The 15,014-nt window shown below is 36.4% G+C and overlaps 1 protein-coding gene across 1 annotated transcript in view; it reads left to right on the top strand.

Annotated features, from left to right (window-relative positions):
* The window catches only part of LOC109435111 (uncharacterized), a 41,098-nt gene extending 26,554 nt beyond the window's left edge, over positions 1-14,544 (top strand). Inside the window, exons 4-6 of the mRNA XM_074333908.2 lie at positions 5,909-6,016; positions 12,516-12,797; positions 14,384-14,544. Coding sequence (XP_074190009.2) covers positions 5,909-6,016; positions 12,516-12,687 — 280 coding nt within the window. The 3' untranslated portion in view covers positions 12,688-12,797; positions 14,384-14,544. The remainder of the gene's footprint in view (positions 1-5,908; positions 6,017-12,515; positions 12,798-14,383) is intronic.
* Positions 14,545-15,014: the final 470 nt, after the last annotated feature.

Raw genomic sequence — 15,014 nt, 5'->3', positions numbered from 1 at the left:
TTTTGCTCTCTCCCTCTCAGAATGCTTTTCTAAACATGGAAAAGCCCAGGATGATAGACCTCCTGGAGAGAGAGGCCCAGAATCCCAGCCATTTCAGACATCCCAAACGAGGTCCTAGAAATGTGAGTGAGGTCATCTCAGGTTATCCACCCCTAGCTGAGCTCCCAGCTGATGGTAGCCATGTAAGTGACCCAGGCCAGACCAGCCCAGCTAACGTAGCATTATGAGAAATAATAAATTATTGTTTCAAGTCATGGTTTTTGAGTGTCATCATTTTGGTTCTCATGTTTTGTTTTTAATGCAGCATAGGTAACTGATACACCTGTCTTGCATTCTTGAGTTAAACCCAACTTGCGCATAGCATATTATCATTTCATGTATTGCTAGATTCCTTTCCTAACATTTTGTTTAAGATATTTGCTTTGATGTTTGAATGAGTTTGGTTTGTAATTTTCCTATCAGTACTCTCCTTATTAAGTTTTTGATGTCAAAGTGTTAATAAAATTAGCCTCATAAAGTGAGTTGGGGTGTATTTATTCATTTTTTAGCCTCTAGAAGTTTATGTGAGGCTGAATTATTTGCTTTTGACTTATTGAGAGAACTCATTACTAAAATTGTTCAGGTCAAAAAATTGTTGTCTTTGTGAGAATAGTTTAAACTGCTTCAGTTTTTTTTTTTTTTTAAATTGTTATAAAATCCTGCAGGCGTTCTATTTCTTCCTGGTTTTAGAAAGCTATATTTTTCTATTTTCAAATTCATTGGCAGAAAGTTGTTAAAACTGTTTCTTTTAAAGTTCAAAAATATTTTCCCCTCTTTTCAGTCTCTTCAGTATCTGTAATTATATCTTGTTTTTAATTTCTAATATTATTTGTACTTTCTTGGTTTTTTTGCCTTCCTTCATTTTTAAAAGGTTGGTATTTTCAATGACTACACTATTGGCTTTAATGCTCCTCTATTTTCTATTGAAATATATATTTAATACATTTTATATATAAATATATATAATTTGTATATGTGAGTATAATACAAACTATTAATATCAAATATTTTTATATAAAATAAATACAAGTTTTTATATATAAATATATAATGTATTTTATATGTATATGTATATACATATGTATATAATATATAATGCATTATATAATGTGTTGCTTATTTTATTATTTCTATTGTCTTTGCTTTCATTCTGCACTTCTAATACCTTAATTTGGATGCTTAACTCATTAATTTTTCATACTTTCTTCTTTTCTGTTATAAATGTTTTGATTATAAATATAATACATAGAGAAAAGAGCATAAAATATAATTGTTTACCTACAATTTATAATGCAAAACACCAATGTAACTATCACAGGTCAAGAAAAAGAACATTACCGGTACTCCAGAATCTCACTGTACTCCAATCACAAACCTCTCTCTTCCCCCAGAGCTAACGACTATGACAAGTTTGGTGATAATTGTCCCCTGCTCTTCCTTATGCTTTGACCATCTACATATTATTAAAAAAATTAAAAAAAAAAAAAAAAACACTACCAGCAAAAAACATAATTTAGTTTTGCTTGCATTTGGTTTTTACGCCATTCGAAGCGGAAAACACGTATTTTTGCTTCTTTCATCTCTCAGATAGCTGTGAGTTTCCTCCATGTTCTAGTGGTAGTTGTAATTTCCTTATATTGGTGAATAATACTCCATTGTATACCTATACTGTCATTTGTCCACTCAGCTGTTGATGGACATTTGGGTTATTCCATTGCTGTCACAAGCCGTGCTACTATGCACATCTTGTCACAAGTTTCAGTACACATGCACATGAGTGTCCCCAGAGTATGTAATATGGAGTGGAATTGCTGGGTCCCAGGGGATGTGTCATAAAACATGGTAATATAAATTCCAAACTCAATCATCCCTGTTGTTCTATATCCTCACCAACATTTGGTATTGTTAGATTCTAGAGTTTTGGCAATCCGGTATACTTGTAATGGTATCTCATGGTGGTTTTAATTTATATTTACCTGATTGCTAATCAAGTTTAACATCTTTTCATATGTCTATTGATGATTTAGGTTTCCTGTTTTTGAAGACTTTTGAAGGGTTTGACCATTTTCCTATTGGGTCCTCAGCTTTTTCTTATCGATTTACAGAAGTTCTTTACATGTTATCAGTATAAGTCCTATGATAGTTTTATGTATTGCAAATATCTTTTCCTATTTTGTAGCTTGTTTTTTCTTTTTCTTAGATTTTTATGGTATCTTTTGATAAACAAAAGTTCTTAATTGTAATTTGGTCAAATTTATCAAACTTCTCCTTTATGGTCAGTGTGTTGTTTCTATGTCTTGATAGGAAGTCTTTGCAGCTTTCTAAGAAAATTCTTTCATTAAAGTGTTGTGACATTAGTATTCTAAGTTATCTTTTAAAAGATTTATAGTTTGCCTTCACAATTACATCTATAATCTATCTGGAATTAATGAAAGAGGTACATTAAAATCCATCGCAATGATTTTTGGTTTGTCTCTTTTCTTAGTTCTATTTTTGTTTTATATATTTCCAGACTATGTTATAAAGTGCATATAAATTAAAAATTGTTATATCTCCCAGGTGAATAAAATCTTTTATCATTATGAAGTTACCATCTTTATCCTTAGTAATGGTTTTGTCTTAAAGTCAACTTTATCAGATAATAATTATATCTACCCCAGCTTTCAGGGGCTCAGCATGTTCTTATTTATTTACATTAAATTCATTAATGTACAGTCTGTATTTAAAGATGATTTATTTTCACAGACAGTATTGACTGTTACATCATATATTTTGTAAATTCAACTTGATGCACAACTCTAATTTTTATTTCTGATCTATTTCTGTGATAGGCAACACTTTATAGGTCATGCTGGTTGTTACTTTCTTTTCTCCTCATCCTTTCACCTCCAAAATTCTTAATACTTCTTGGGATTTGCAGACTGTACCCACTACTTGTGATAACTACATCGTGATATAGATTCCCCTGGTAAAATAGGAATTCCTGGATTTTTCTCTGACGCAGAATTCTTAGGATTTTTTCCCCTGCCTTCTTCAGGGCTTAAAGACTTGTGCCTTTTGAACTTCACTGAGTGACTGATTTTTATCTTTATTTCTTTTTTTAAAAAAGCACTCTCGTTACTATTAGTCTCTCCTGGGATAAACCCAAGGTATCCATTGTGTTTAGAAGTTTCCCTGGACAAACTGGGAGGGGGAAGGATGACCCTGACAGAGCAGGTTTTTTGTGGCTGGGAACATCACATTTTCCTGTCTTAAGGAGGTTCCGTGGATGCAACAGAATCAGATTTTCTCCCAAATTTCAAGGTCATTGTTTTGGCAGTCGGCTCACTGTGGGAGGCCTGACAGGATCTCTGGCCACCTGAGCCAGCTCATCTGGCTCTAGTCTCACCTTATCTGACAGTTTACCCTGGGTACCCTATTACCAGAGCACAGGGACTATCCGGCCCAGATCTAGAGCTGCTTTCCCTAAAACAATGAAGACAGAAAGATTTTCTTTTTATAGTGAAATACAATAGAATTGGCAAGCAGTTAAAAATAAGGTAAGATAAGGCAAGCTCAGAAATAATTGAGTAAATCACCTTTAGAATTTGTTGACAAGCCTTTAAAAACTAAAGTGACAGAACTTTGAATGGAGACTGCAGCAACATCAAAACACTGATCACATGTGTCAAAGTATTTCCCCACAGCATATTTCTTCACTGAAAGAGTCAGTTATCACACACACACACACACACACACACACACACACACACACACACACACATTTCTACTATATAAACAGACTGAATTAAAAACTATTAAGCAACAAATTTAAAGAAAATGATCAAACGATCCCAGTGGGCACGTGCAAGGCCCTGTGTTTACTGCAGGACAGAATACTGGTCGAGAAGAAAATCTTCTGACAAACCAAATGTTATGGAGGAAAATAGATGAGAATATGATTGGAAAGCAGCTTGTCAAATGGAGTATTCTTTGTGCATCTCCTTTTCTGCCAGACAGAGGATAAAGGTAATTCCTAAACCTAGACAAATGGGTAATGCAAATAAAAAGTATCAAAATGCAAACAACAACGACTTCTGCAGTAAAGCTAAAAGAATTAGGAATGCAACACTTGCCCTACTGGGTCACACCCATAATAAATTAATCCCAGCAATATCTTCTCTGAGAATAGAACTGCTGGGCTCCTTCCCCTTCTTAGATTCCACCCCATCTTTATAACTGTTCCCTTGTATAACGCTCGGCCACTTTGTCCTACTAGCCCTCCAGTTCACTCACCCAGCAAATTCCAAACTTATTGGTATTTTAAAAATAAAATACTATGCCATTTCCCAAAATGTTATTATTCAGTATATTCCAAGGAACTCTAAATAATTTGTCTTTACAGCTTCCACAAATCTGCTTCATCTCCCTGTTTAGATCCTATAAAAATCTGACTTTGCAACTACAAGTTTAGAGACTACTACCAATAATCTTTCAATCTTTTACCAATAAACAGAACACAGGAAACATTATTAACAAACTTAGCAAAATTCTCTTCTTGAAGAATTCTCTTGCTAAAACCCAGAGACACTGTTCTATATGGAGAACAAAGCTTTAATGATGTAAGTTCCCATTCATTTTTTGAATAAACTGATACCACCCTGTGGGGACAGAGCCCCAGAGAGTAGTTTACAGGCTCTCGGCCTCACGTGGAAGGGTGCTGGCTCAGGTGGTGGATGGCCGTCGGCTGTGGCTGACTGGCCGTCGGCTGTGGCCGGTTAGCCGATTGGCCGCCGGTGTAACTGCTGTGGCTAGGAAGGATTGCCGAGGATTGCCGAGGAGCCGAGCAGAGCTGAAGAGAGCGGAAAAGGAGAGCCGAGAGAGGAACAGAATCCAGAGAGTGGAGGAGAGTCGTTGGTTGGTTGGCGGAAAGGCGGATGGCGGGTCGCGCGTCCGGTGGGCCCAGCCTCCAGTGAGACCATAGTGGTATGACTCCCCTACCTATGGCTCCGTGGGTGTTCCTTTTTGGCCTCACCATATCCTGCGTTCTTATGTGGGGAGCGGGACCAGAGACCCCGCAGGCTGTCCCGCCCGACAAATGGCGGAGCGAGCAGGGTCTCCCGCACGACACACCCCTTGCCATTGCACCTGAGGAATGGTGTTTCCATTTTTTAAACGTATGTTGCCTAACAAAATGACTTCATAAAAAATGAAGGACCTTGGATAGAAAGCCTGTGTGACATAAACTAGATGCATAAGATTTACCTGCATCTCTATATCACTTATCAAATGTCCCCCCAACCCAAGCGACTGGAACGTCTAATTCATAGTTAAAATTTTGGTTAAAAAAAGTAGAATTCTGAAAAAAATTATCCTAAGTTCAAAAAATATAACTGTTTTTGGATATTAAACAGTCTTTTCAAGGGCTTTTAAGTGACATTAGATATAATTCAATCCAATTCCTTTCTTTTTAAATACAAGGCAACAATTCAAGAATAAACAAAGTTCATGCTGTGTTTTATGTTTTGAAGCCATCAGAACCTTTTAAAAAATTAACCACTGTAGGGGGAGACAGCAGTGGATCTGCTTCTTCAAATATTGGAAATCACACCGTGGTTTTCCTATTGTTTGGGGAATAACTTACTTGGAAATATTTCAAGCAGTTCATTTTAAGCTCAATCACATCTCAAGTGATGTAATTTATTATAATTTATGATCCATGTGCTCCCATACATTTCCCAGCTCCCTTGCATTTAGGTGCGTATATGTGACTAGTTATGATGAATGAGCTGTGAGTAGAAGTGACGTGTTACTTTTGGGACAAAGCTTAGACAGAAGAGCACTTGTTAGTTTTTAATGCCTCTCTCTTTTCCTGCCACCACCACAACAGAGGCCAAACTTCGAGCTGGTGTAACCAAAAGATGGAAATGACCTGGATGTCAGGCATGCTTGGAATGGAGCTGTCTGGAAGAGCCAGAGTACCTGCAGCCAACTTCATGTGAGTGAAAGATAAACTTTAATGGGGTAAACCAGTAGGGGTTTGGGATTGTTTATTTCTGCAGCATAATCTAGTCTATCCTGGTTATCACATTAACAATACTATTTTTTATTAGCCGTGTTTTGAACTTTCCACAACTACCTAAAACATAATGTATAATCTTTGACATGCATACAATTTGAAAGCTTAGTGTTTATATAAATAAAACATCTCATGTCAAAAAAAAAAAAAACTGACAGCAAGGGAATTCTTTTTTTTTTTCTTTATGTTGAGTGAGAAGAGAGCCCAATAGAAAAATATATCACCTATGACTAGCGCAAAATACGGTCAGATTTAATCTTATTTAACATCTTGATTAAAGCTGAATAATTGGATAACCAAAACACTTTTCGTTTGCTTGTTTAGTTTATAAGATTGTCAATTTGCTATCTTTATCAGCACAGACTAAGCTATTTTGGAGAACAGCATAAAAGTTCTTTAAGACTAAGTAATATATGTTTCCTTTAACATTTTCTTTTGAATTCCTTAAAGAGATTGAGGGGTTAATTTTAATTTATTTTCACAAAATTGAGAGTCATAATTTAAGCAATTTGCTCTAAGCCATACAACAAATTATTGGAGAAGGCAATACCAAAACCCCCACCTCTCTGTTTCCACTATGTCTGTGCTTCCTGGAAAAGTTACAGGATGGTAAGTGGGAGTTGATGAAAAAGTGGAGGTTAGACTTCCACTTCCAGCAATGATGAGTTAAGTAATTTAGACAAATCTTCCCACTGAAAATAACTAAAATGCTGAACAAAAGATAAAATCATCTTTCTAGAAATAAACTAACAAATAGTGAGAAACAGTAATTAAGAGCAGGTAGTGGAGAGGCTTAGCAGTGTCTTTGGTGCAAGGGAGACAAAAGTTGGAGTCTAGGGTTCACCAGAGGTAAGTGTTTTGCACTTTGAGTTGGGAGTAAAAGGTCAGACACTAGAAGTAAGGGTGAATTGAAAGTAAACCAGTTCTTGCATGTACTGCAGACTGCATTTGAGTCATTTGGGTATCCCAGAAAATCTGAAGCCATAAAACTAGAATAAGGTAATCCTGAGTTGTTGGTACCTCCAACTGCCTTGCAGAAGCAATAAAAATTCTCTTTGTAGAAGGAGAACATCATAGTAGGACTCAAATTATTTTACACATAATCAAAAATACAATTGTCAGGATACAGTTCAAAATAACCATGTATACAAGATGATAAGACACCATGAACAAGAAACATAAAATAAAACAGACCCTCAAGGATTCCAGATACAGATTGTAATACAGATTGTAAAGTTCAAGTAGATAAAAGTGAAGCTTGAATATTTTAGCAGAGAACTGTAAAGTATATTTAAAAATTACATAGCAGAATTGAAAAAGAACCAAATAGAAATTCTAATAGTAAAATTTAGAGTAACCTAAATCAAATCAATGGATCAATTTAAGAACAAATTAGAGTTAAGAAGGAATTAGTATATACAAAGACAGGTCAGAAGAAACAAGAATGAAGCACAAAGAAAAAAAGGAATGGAAAAAGAAAAAGACAGAATAGAATGAAAATATCTAACATGTTCAATTGGAGTCTTAAAAGAACTATAAAAGAATGGACGGGACAGAAGCAACATTCTTTTAATGAGATAATAGCTGGGGATTTTTCAGCTCTAGAATCAACTCACAAATTCAAGAAGCCCTATGAATCACAAGAAGAATCATAAAAAGAAAGCCACACATAGACACATCACAGGGAACAAAGAAAACCAAAAGCAAAGAGAAACTATTAAGAGCAGCCAGAGGCAAAAAGACAGTTTACTTTCAAAGAAGTAATAGTTTGACTGTTGAATTCTCAGCAGCAATTATGGAAGCCAAAAGATTAAGCAACGATACCTTTAAGTAAATAGCTGCCAACCTAGAATTGCATACCCAGTGAAAATATCACTAAAACACTGTGTGAAAAGAGCCTTAATTCAGTAATTAAATCTTTCTCTCACTGGTACCTGCTGCAGATACAAATCTGTGTGTACTGCTTTTCTTTTCTCACTCACTTCCTTTCTGACCTATAAGCTATGTGCTCTCTGTTAGTAATGCTGTAAGGAGCCAGGCTAAAAGAGAGAACAGGAGTGGTAGGAAGGCAAGATGAGGGGTAAGAAAGATCTTACTTGGTTAACGTTTTGTAAGATGGCTTCACATTCTCTAGGGCTAAAAATGTTTGAAACTCTCATGGGCAATTTCTGGAATTCTTCATGAATATCCATTGGATTGTCCATAGTTTTCTTATGGATTTGTAAGAGTTCTTTATACATTCTAGACACAAGTCTTTTTTTCTAATAATATATGATACAAATATAATTTCCCATTCTGTGGCTTATCTTTCCACTCTCCTAATGGTATCTTTTGATGAACAGAAATTATTAATTTTAACATAGCTTATTTTATCATTCTTTTCCTTATGGTTTGGATTTTTCTACTATTTGAGAAGCTCCTCTTCTTAATAACACACGCCAAGCCTTTTTTTCCTTGTTAGTTTAAAATCCAAATTCAGCTGTGTAACATTGAACAGAATTTTTAGCCTAACCAACAGCCATTTCCCACATCCTCCCTGCTTATAAAACAGAACTGATGGGAGAGGGGATTAGGGGAAACGTATACCCTAAAAACAGAGTGGCCAAAGCATCCCACACTTGATGCACTGAATCAGAATTCTTGGAATAGAGCTTGGATGTGTATAATTTTTACAAGTTCCCCCAGATGGTTTAGTTATACCTTGATAAGGACTACAAAGAAACAAAAACCCCACAAGTGTCTGGAATGTTATGGAAGAAAGGAGAGAATTTCAAGTAGGGGGTGGAAAACAGGCGAAGATGCAGCAGACAGTTCAGGGAGGATAAATATTAAGAAGGGTGCATACTTCCAGATCTAAGATGAATAAGTTCTCAGAGTCAAATGTACAACATGGTGACTATAACTAACAGTACTGTATTATATACTTGAAAGTTGTTAAGAAAGTAGATCTTAAATATTCTCACCATACACACAAAAAGATAATTATGTGAGGGAATAGAGGTGTTAACTAACCTTATTGTGGTAAAAATGTCACAATATATATGTGTACCAAATCATCACTTTGTACACCTTAAGCTTACATGTGTTATATCTCAATAAGGCTGAAAAAATAATGCAAGGCATATGTGAAAACCAACGAGAAAGCTATAGGGAACAAGTATATCAGTGATACTCTCGCAACTCTAACAGATTTTAATATCGTAGGCATATATATAAGAATGAGGATTCTAAAAATAGATGTAGATTCTTTGTAACACTTGCTAAAATAAACTATAGATGCAGATTCTTTGTAACATTTGCAGAAATAAACTAATTATCTAATAATAAACAAATTATCTAATTTTAAAAGATTAAGAAAAATATGTTGGATTTGACCAGAATCTTCAGTCAATAGTAAACTAAGAACACTTTAGTAAATGAGGGTGTATAGGATTTGGGTTACATGATATTAAGGATGGTGAGTAGGCAGTCAGAAAGCAAAACAAGGGAATATATCAAATATTTAAGGAGAAAAGATGGTAATACCAACAGTTATACAGAATCAAAGAAAAAAATATTTTTCAGTTTTAAGATGTGAGATTCAAGAACATACAATCCTTGAGTATTAGAGTTCAGAGAAACAATAAAGAACATTTAGTCAAATTCTGTCTGATACTTAAATTTCCTCTGTGAGATCCTAAAATTCTGTTTATATTTATGTTCCTCTGTGGTGAGGTCTGCGACCACCTTCAGGAGCAGCCTATTGTGTCTATGCATGGCTTTGCGTGAAGGCTTTTCCTTATCAGGATCTCAGAACTTTCCTTCTCAAATCTGACTCATTGTCATATTTGAAACAGGAGAACAGGTGTCAGCTGTGAGGGGAATGTCATAGCTTACAAATACATTTATTTAGTGGCTTTCCAAAGGAAATGAAAAAACAACAACAAAAAAACAGTCTGGCTTGAAATTTTGGGGAAGGAGGAGAACACTGGCTCAAACTTAAACTAATAGGATGGTTTAAGAAATAGTTTCTCTTCAAGAATGAATTTTTGAAAGTTAGTCCTTTGTTTTATGTTTTGCAAGGCAAATATATCGTCTCCCAATTTAGCTGTGTGGTATTTAGTATGATCACCACAGGTCAGAAATTTAACGAAGAGCTAGAGTATATCACCTACGAATGACTTTGGCTGAAAGCAATAGAATATCCAACTAAAAGTGCTCAAACCATATGACCCATAATATACCACTTAACGAATGTATGGAAGCAGATGTCTGGGGTGTTCAGCTGCTGGAGGTCTGGGCACAAATTGGCTGTTCGCTTGGCCTTCCCCTTCTGGCCGCTAGATGGCGTAGCTGTTCTAAACATTGTAATACCCTCTGCGCTTCAGTCTCAAGCAGGAAGGTAGGAGACCAGCAAAAGGGCTTTCTCTTTCTCTTCTTTTAAGTCCCACTAAGCAGGAAGAAACATTGAGGCTCCCAGCTGACATCTTGGGCCACAGCTTGACCACCTAACCATCGCTGGACTGACAAAAGGGAAATGAGAGTGGCATGATTTCCTTAGACCCTGAAGCTGGGTACACCATTGCCCAATCGAAATAGAACTTTTATTTTATTTGTGTACTTCTTTTTTTTAAGCAAGAAAGAAGTGGGGAAGAGCTGTTGGGTAGGCTACTAATAGCCCCTGCCAGAGGAGTTCGGGAGAAATTATCCACGCTAAATCCACAGGGCCCCATGCCAAGGGCAGGACAATGCCTCTTCAGAAACTAGTAAAATGTTTTTCTTCCTCTGATAATTATTAATTCTCTGCAGTGACTTAGAAAAATTCTTTGACTAAATTTCTTGCCATTAAATGCTTGATGAGTATAGAAACTGACTGTAAAACGATTTTTTAAAGTCACTCTGCTTCTAACCTGAACTTCTTACTCCAGCTCTTATCTTACCACTACACGAGTTGTACTAATCACCTCCAATTTACATATTATGGAAGAGCCTTTCATGGAAAAGAATAAATCATTTTCAAATTAGACATTCCATCTCGCACTGACAGCAGCTGATTCCCAGCACTGTCTTTCATGTCTGACATGCTTTTAGATGAGAGTAATCTTATATTTGCAGTAATTCTCAGGATAAAATTTTCTTCTCAAAGCTTTTTTTATGAAGAAGCGTTTGTTAAGTTCTTAAGAATAAAGCAATTATTCTTTCTTTTTTTTTAATTGCAAGTCCAGAAAAGTGAATTATTTCTTTTAGAAATTGCATACATATCAAGTCCAGAAACATTGACTCTAAAATATTAATGTCAAGAGATGGATGTAAACATCTCCTGTTTCCCACCCTCTCTCTCAGGATGCTGTTCTGCTTCTCAGTCGACCCGATTCCTATTGCATTTCCATTGCACACCCATTATCTCAGGCTGCAGCTGTTTACTGACAGCTGTTCTCTGCCCACCATGCAGCCACCTTTCTGCTTGTCGCTGAACCCTAGCTCCCATCTGTGGAAATTCCTGCCTCCCCAGTGTGGGCACTTTGGCTGGGGCTCCCCCCTGGCTCAGGCCCAGAGCTTGCAACCTAAATCCATCCAAACATTGCCCTCCCCTGGCCAGACTGATTGATTAATAGAAGCCTCATTCAGGATCAATGAGAAGTAATGATACTTTTTCTGGGATTTCTGGGAGAGCGATTCTTTCTCTGCCCTGCCAGATTTCTACTTTTAATGTAAGGCCCAGATTTGTTGTAGCCATTCTGATATCTTGAGTGGGAACCAGTCTGATAATGTAGGAGAGAGAGAGAGAGAGAGAGAGAGAGAGAGAGAGAGAGAGAGAGAGAGAGAGAGAGAGAGAGAGAGATCCTGTGATCCATTTTAGCCTTCAATCCAAGACAGCAGCACAGCAGCAAGCCCTATTCCTGGACTGTTCAGTTACATAATCCAGTAAGTTCTTGTTTTGTTTTAAGCCAGTGTTTGGATCAGATTTTTTTCGCACTCGCAACCTAAAGAGTTCTAACTTATACATCAGTTCAGAATCTCTTATGATCAAGACATATTCTCAGATACTGAATGTGTGATAAAAATTACTATGGAATATACTTAATAGGGGATAAATGCACTTATAACTTATTATGTGCAATATTTTTTACTGTCTTTTCTTCAGATAATGATACCCACTCATCATATAACATAATGTAAAAAAATTTAATATACTCTAATCATTATTATGGCAACGTGCTCTGGGGACAGGAAAACTGAGCATATGCATTTGTTTCCATTTTGAGTCTAAATTATATCTCATTATGATGAACGTAAATAGCCTTGAACATATTTACAACTATCGATTAATTATGGTATGCATAAACCTATAATTATAAAAGTGGTGGTCTTCTACTGTGATGCCTGAATTTCTCTGGCTTTTTTTTTTTTTTTTTTTTTTTTTTTTTGGCTCAAACAGCCATGTACTGGGAAACAGACTCATCAGGCTGACCCGGCTACGTGACCGACCGAGAGATATTTGTGCCCGGAGAAGAAACTGTTCGCTTCAGCAAAGCTTCATTCATCAGTCAATGCCTCTGGTGACCTTTGTGCTTTCCACCCGAGGTGTCCACATCCTTGTCAAAGGGTGAGAAACATTTTGTAATTGGCCACGAGGATGCTCTTGCAAGACGAGTGGCCAGCCAAACAGTTCGTCTGCCCTAGACACAGGCCGAGTACGTTTTCGTGCACGAAGGAAATGGTAAGGCAGAGTCCACTTCTTTATGGGAGTAAAGGACATACTGTGCCAGAAGGTTCTCTTCCCAGTCAGCGCCTCTGTCGTGTATCACGCAGCTACACTGGGAACAGCACGCCAAGGAAATCTAGGCTTTGTGCTAATAGATCATTCTCCACATGGTTCCAAAGTCAAGAGGACAAACAAATATTTGTGCAACTTTTCCTTCCCGTTCCGGTTCCCCAGATGCCCAGTTGCCCTCCCCAGAGGCAATCCATTTTATGCTTTTGACCTCTTTTCTTGGGGAGATTTTATGCATATTTAAGCAAATGATTGTAAATAGCTTCCCCTTTTTACCTCAATTAAGGTATCTTGCATTATGTACTTATGTGCTTTGATTTCGGTAAATAGGAGCTTCCTCATTCTTTTTCTTACAGCCTCTGAGTACAGTAACCCCCCTTATCTGTGGGGGACAGACTCCAATACCCCCAGTGGATGACTGAACCGGCAGCTAGGACTAAACCCTATATATACTATGTTTTTTCCTATGCATCCTATGATTTATAAATTAACAACAGTAGCTAGTAATAAAATAGAACAATTTTCATAATGTACTATAATAAAACTTATGTGACTAAAGCATTGTTAAGTAAAATAAGGGTTACTTGAACACAAGCACTGTGATACTGCAACATACGGTCTGATAAACAAGAGGGCGGCTAAGTGACTCCCAGGCAGGTCATGCACACGGTGTGGACAAAGGGATGATTCAGTCCCGGGTGGGACAGAGCAGGACAGTATGAGACTTCATCACACTACTCAATTTAAAACTTATTGCTCATTTCTGGAATGTTCCATTTAATATTTTCAGACCATAGTTGACCATGGGTAACTGAAACCTCAGAAATTGAAACCACAGATATGCGGGGACTACTGTATTCCACAATTTCATAACAGCACAATTTCTCCAATGTCCCATTGGTGTACATTTAGGTTTCCAATCTTAGCTCTTACAAATAATGCTACAGGGAACAACCTTGAACATACTTGGGTGAGTATATCTTTGGAATACATTTCTAGAAGTTAAGTTTTTGGGTTGAGGGCATATATGTTTGCATTTTCCCCCACTTTTTAATGTTTTATTATACTTGAAAAAGTAATACATACACATGGCTAAAAAAACAAAACAAAATACTAAGCATTATGAAAATATATATAGTGATAAGTAAGTTTCCCCCCACTGCTTGGCTGCCAGGTCCCCTCTGAAGAGGTAGCCACTGTTTGTGTGTATACTTCTGGAGATTACATGCATATACAAATTTATATGTGTGAATATGTACATGTCATTTGTCTTTGCTTAAAGGGGATTTACTACACACACCATTCTGCACCCTGCTTTTTCATTTAAAATACTTTATAATGTATTGCCTAACAATTGGTATAGATCAATTTCATTCCTTTACAGACAATATAGAGTTTATTGTGAGGAGACTAATATTAACTTTGTCATTAAAAAAATTAAGGTATAATTTATATACAGTAAAATTTACCCTTTTTAGTATACACTTCTACAAGTTTTGACAAACACATACCTTCCTTTGTAATTTTGACAGATTTGTGAAACAGCCTTCTTGACAAAGTTGAACAAGTATGAGTACTTGCTTTTCTACAGCTTTGCCAATTCAGGTGTGTCATCAAACTTTTTGAATTTTACCTATCTGTAGGTGACAGTGATGTTGTGTTATCATTTAAAATTTCATTTCTCTTATTATGATGAAGCTGAGCATCTTCTCATTTTTTACGAGATCCACTTAGATTGCCTTTTCTGGGAATTATCCATACCTTTCTTTTTTGGACCCATTTTCCTATTGTGAATTGGTCTTATTCATTTTCAGGGACTCTTTGATGTATTAGGAAATTAGCCCTTGTCTGGTATATAAATTGCAAAAATTTGGGAAATTTGAGGGTCACGGACGTATCACACAAGAACTGCACCCCCTTCAGAACAAATACATAAACTTTCGCAACCATTGGGAGAATATTGCACATACAGAGTTCCACTTCAGGAGAACTAAACTTCCAAAATGAGGTTTTGGCTTAGAAGACTGTCTGTCATGCTTTGCAAAAGATTCAGATATATAGTGTTCTAAAACAAAAATGAAATGCACATGTCTGTGCAATTGATTTTCATAGTCTTTGGATATCCTACAAGGATTAAAAGTTAATGTTTTGTTATATATAATA

Source organism: Rhinolophus sinicus, chromosome 2 (genome assembly GCF_057876585.1).
Source record: "Rhinolophus sinicus isolate RSI-liver-muscle chromosome 2, RSI-T2T, whole genome shotgun sequence".
Taxonomy (NCBI): domain Eukaryota; kingdom Metazoa; phylum Chordata; class Mammalia; order Chiroptera; family Rhinolophidae; genus Rhinolophus; species Rhinolophus sinicus.
The sequence above is the reverse complement of the archived record's forward strand: the minus strand, read 5'-3'. Positions and strand labels throughout refer to the sequence as shown.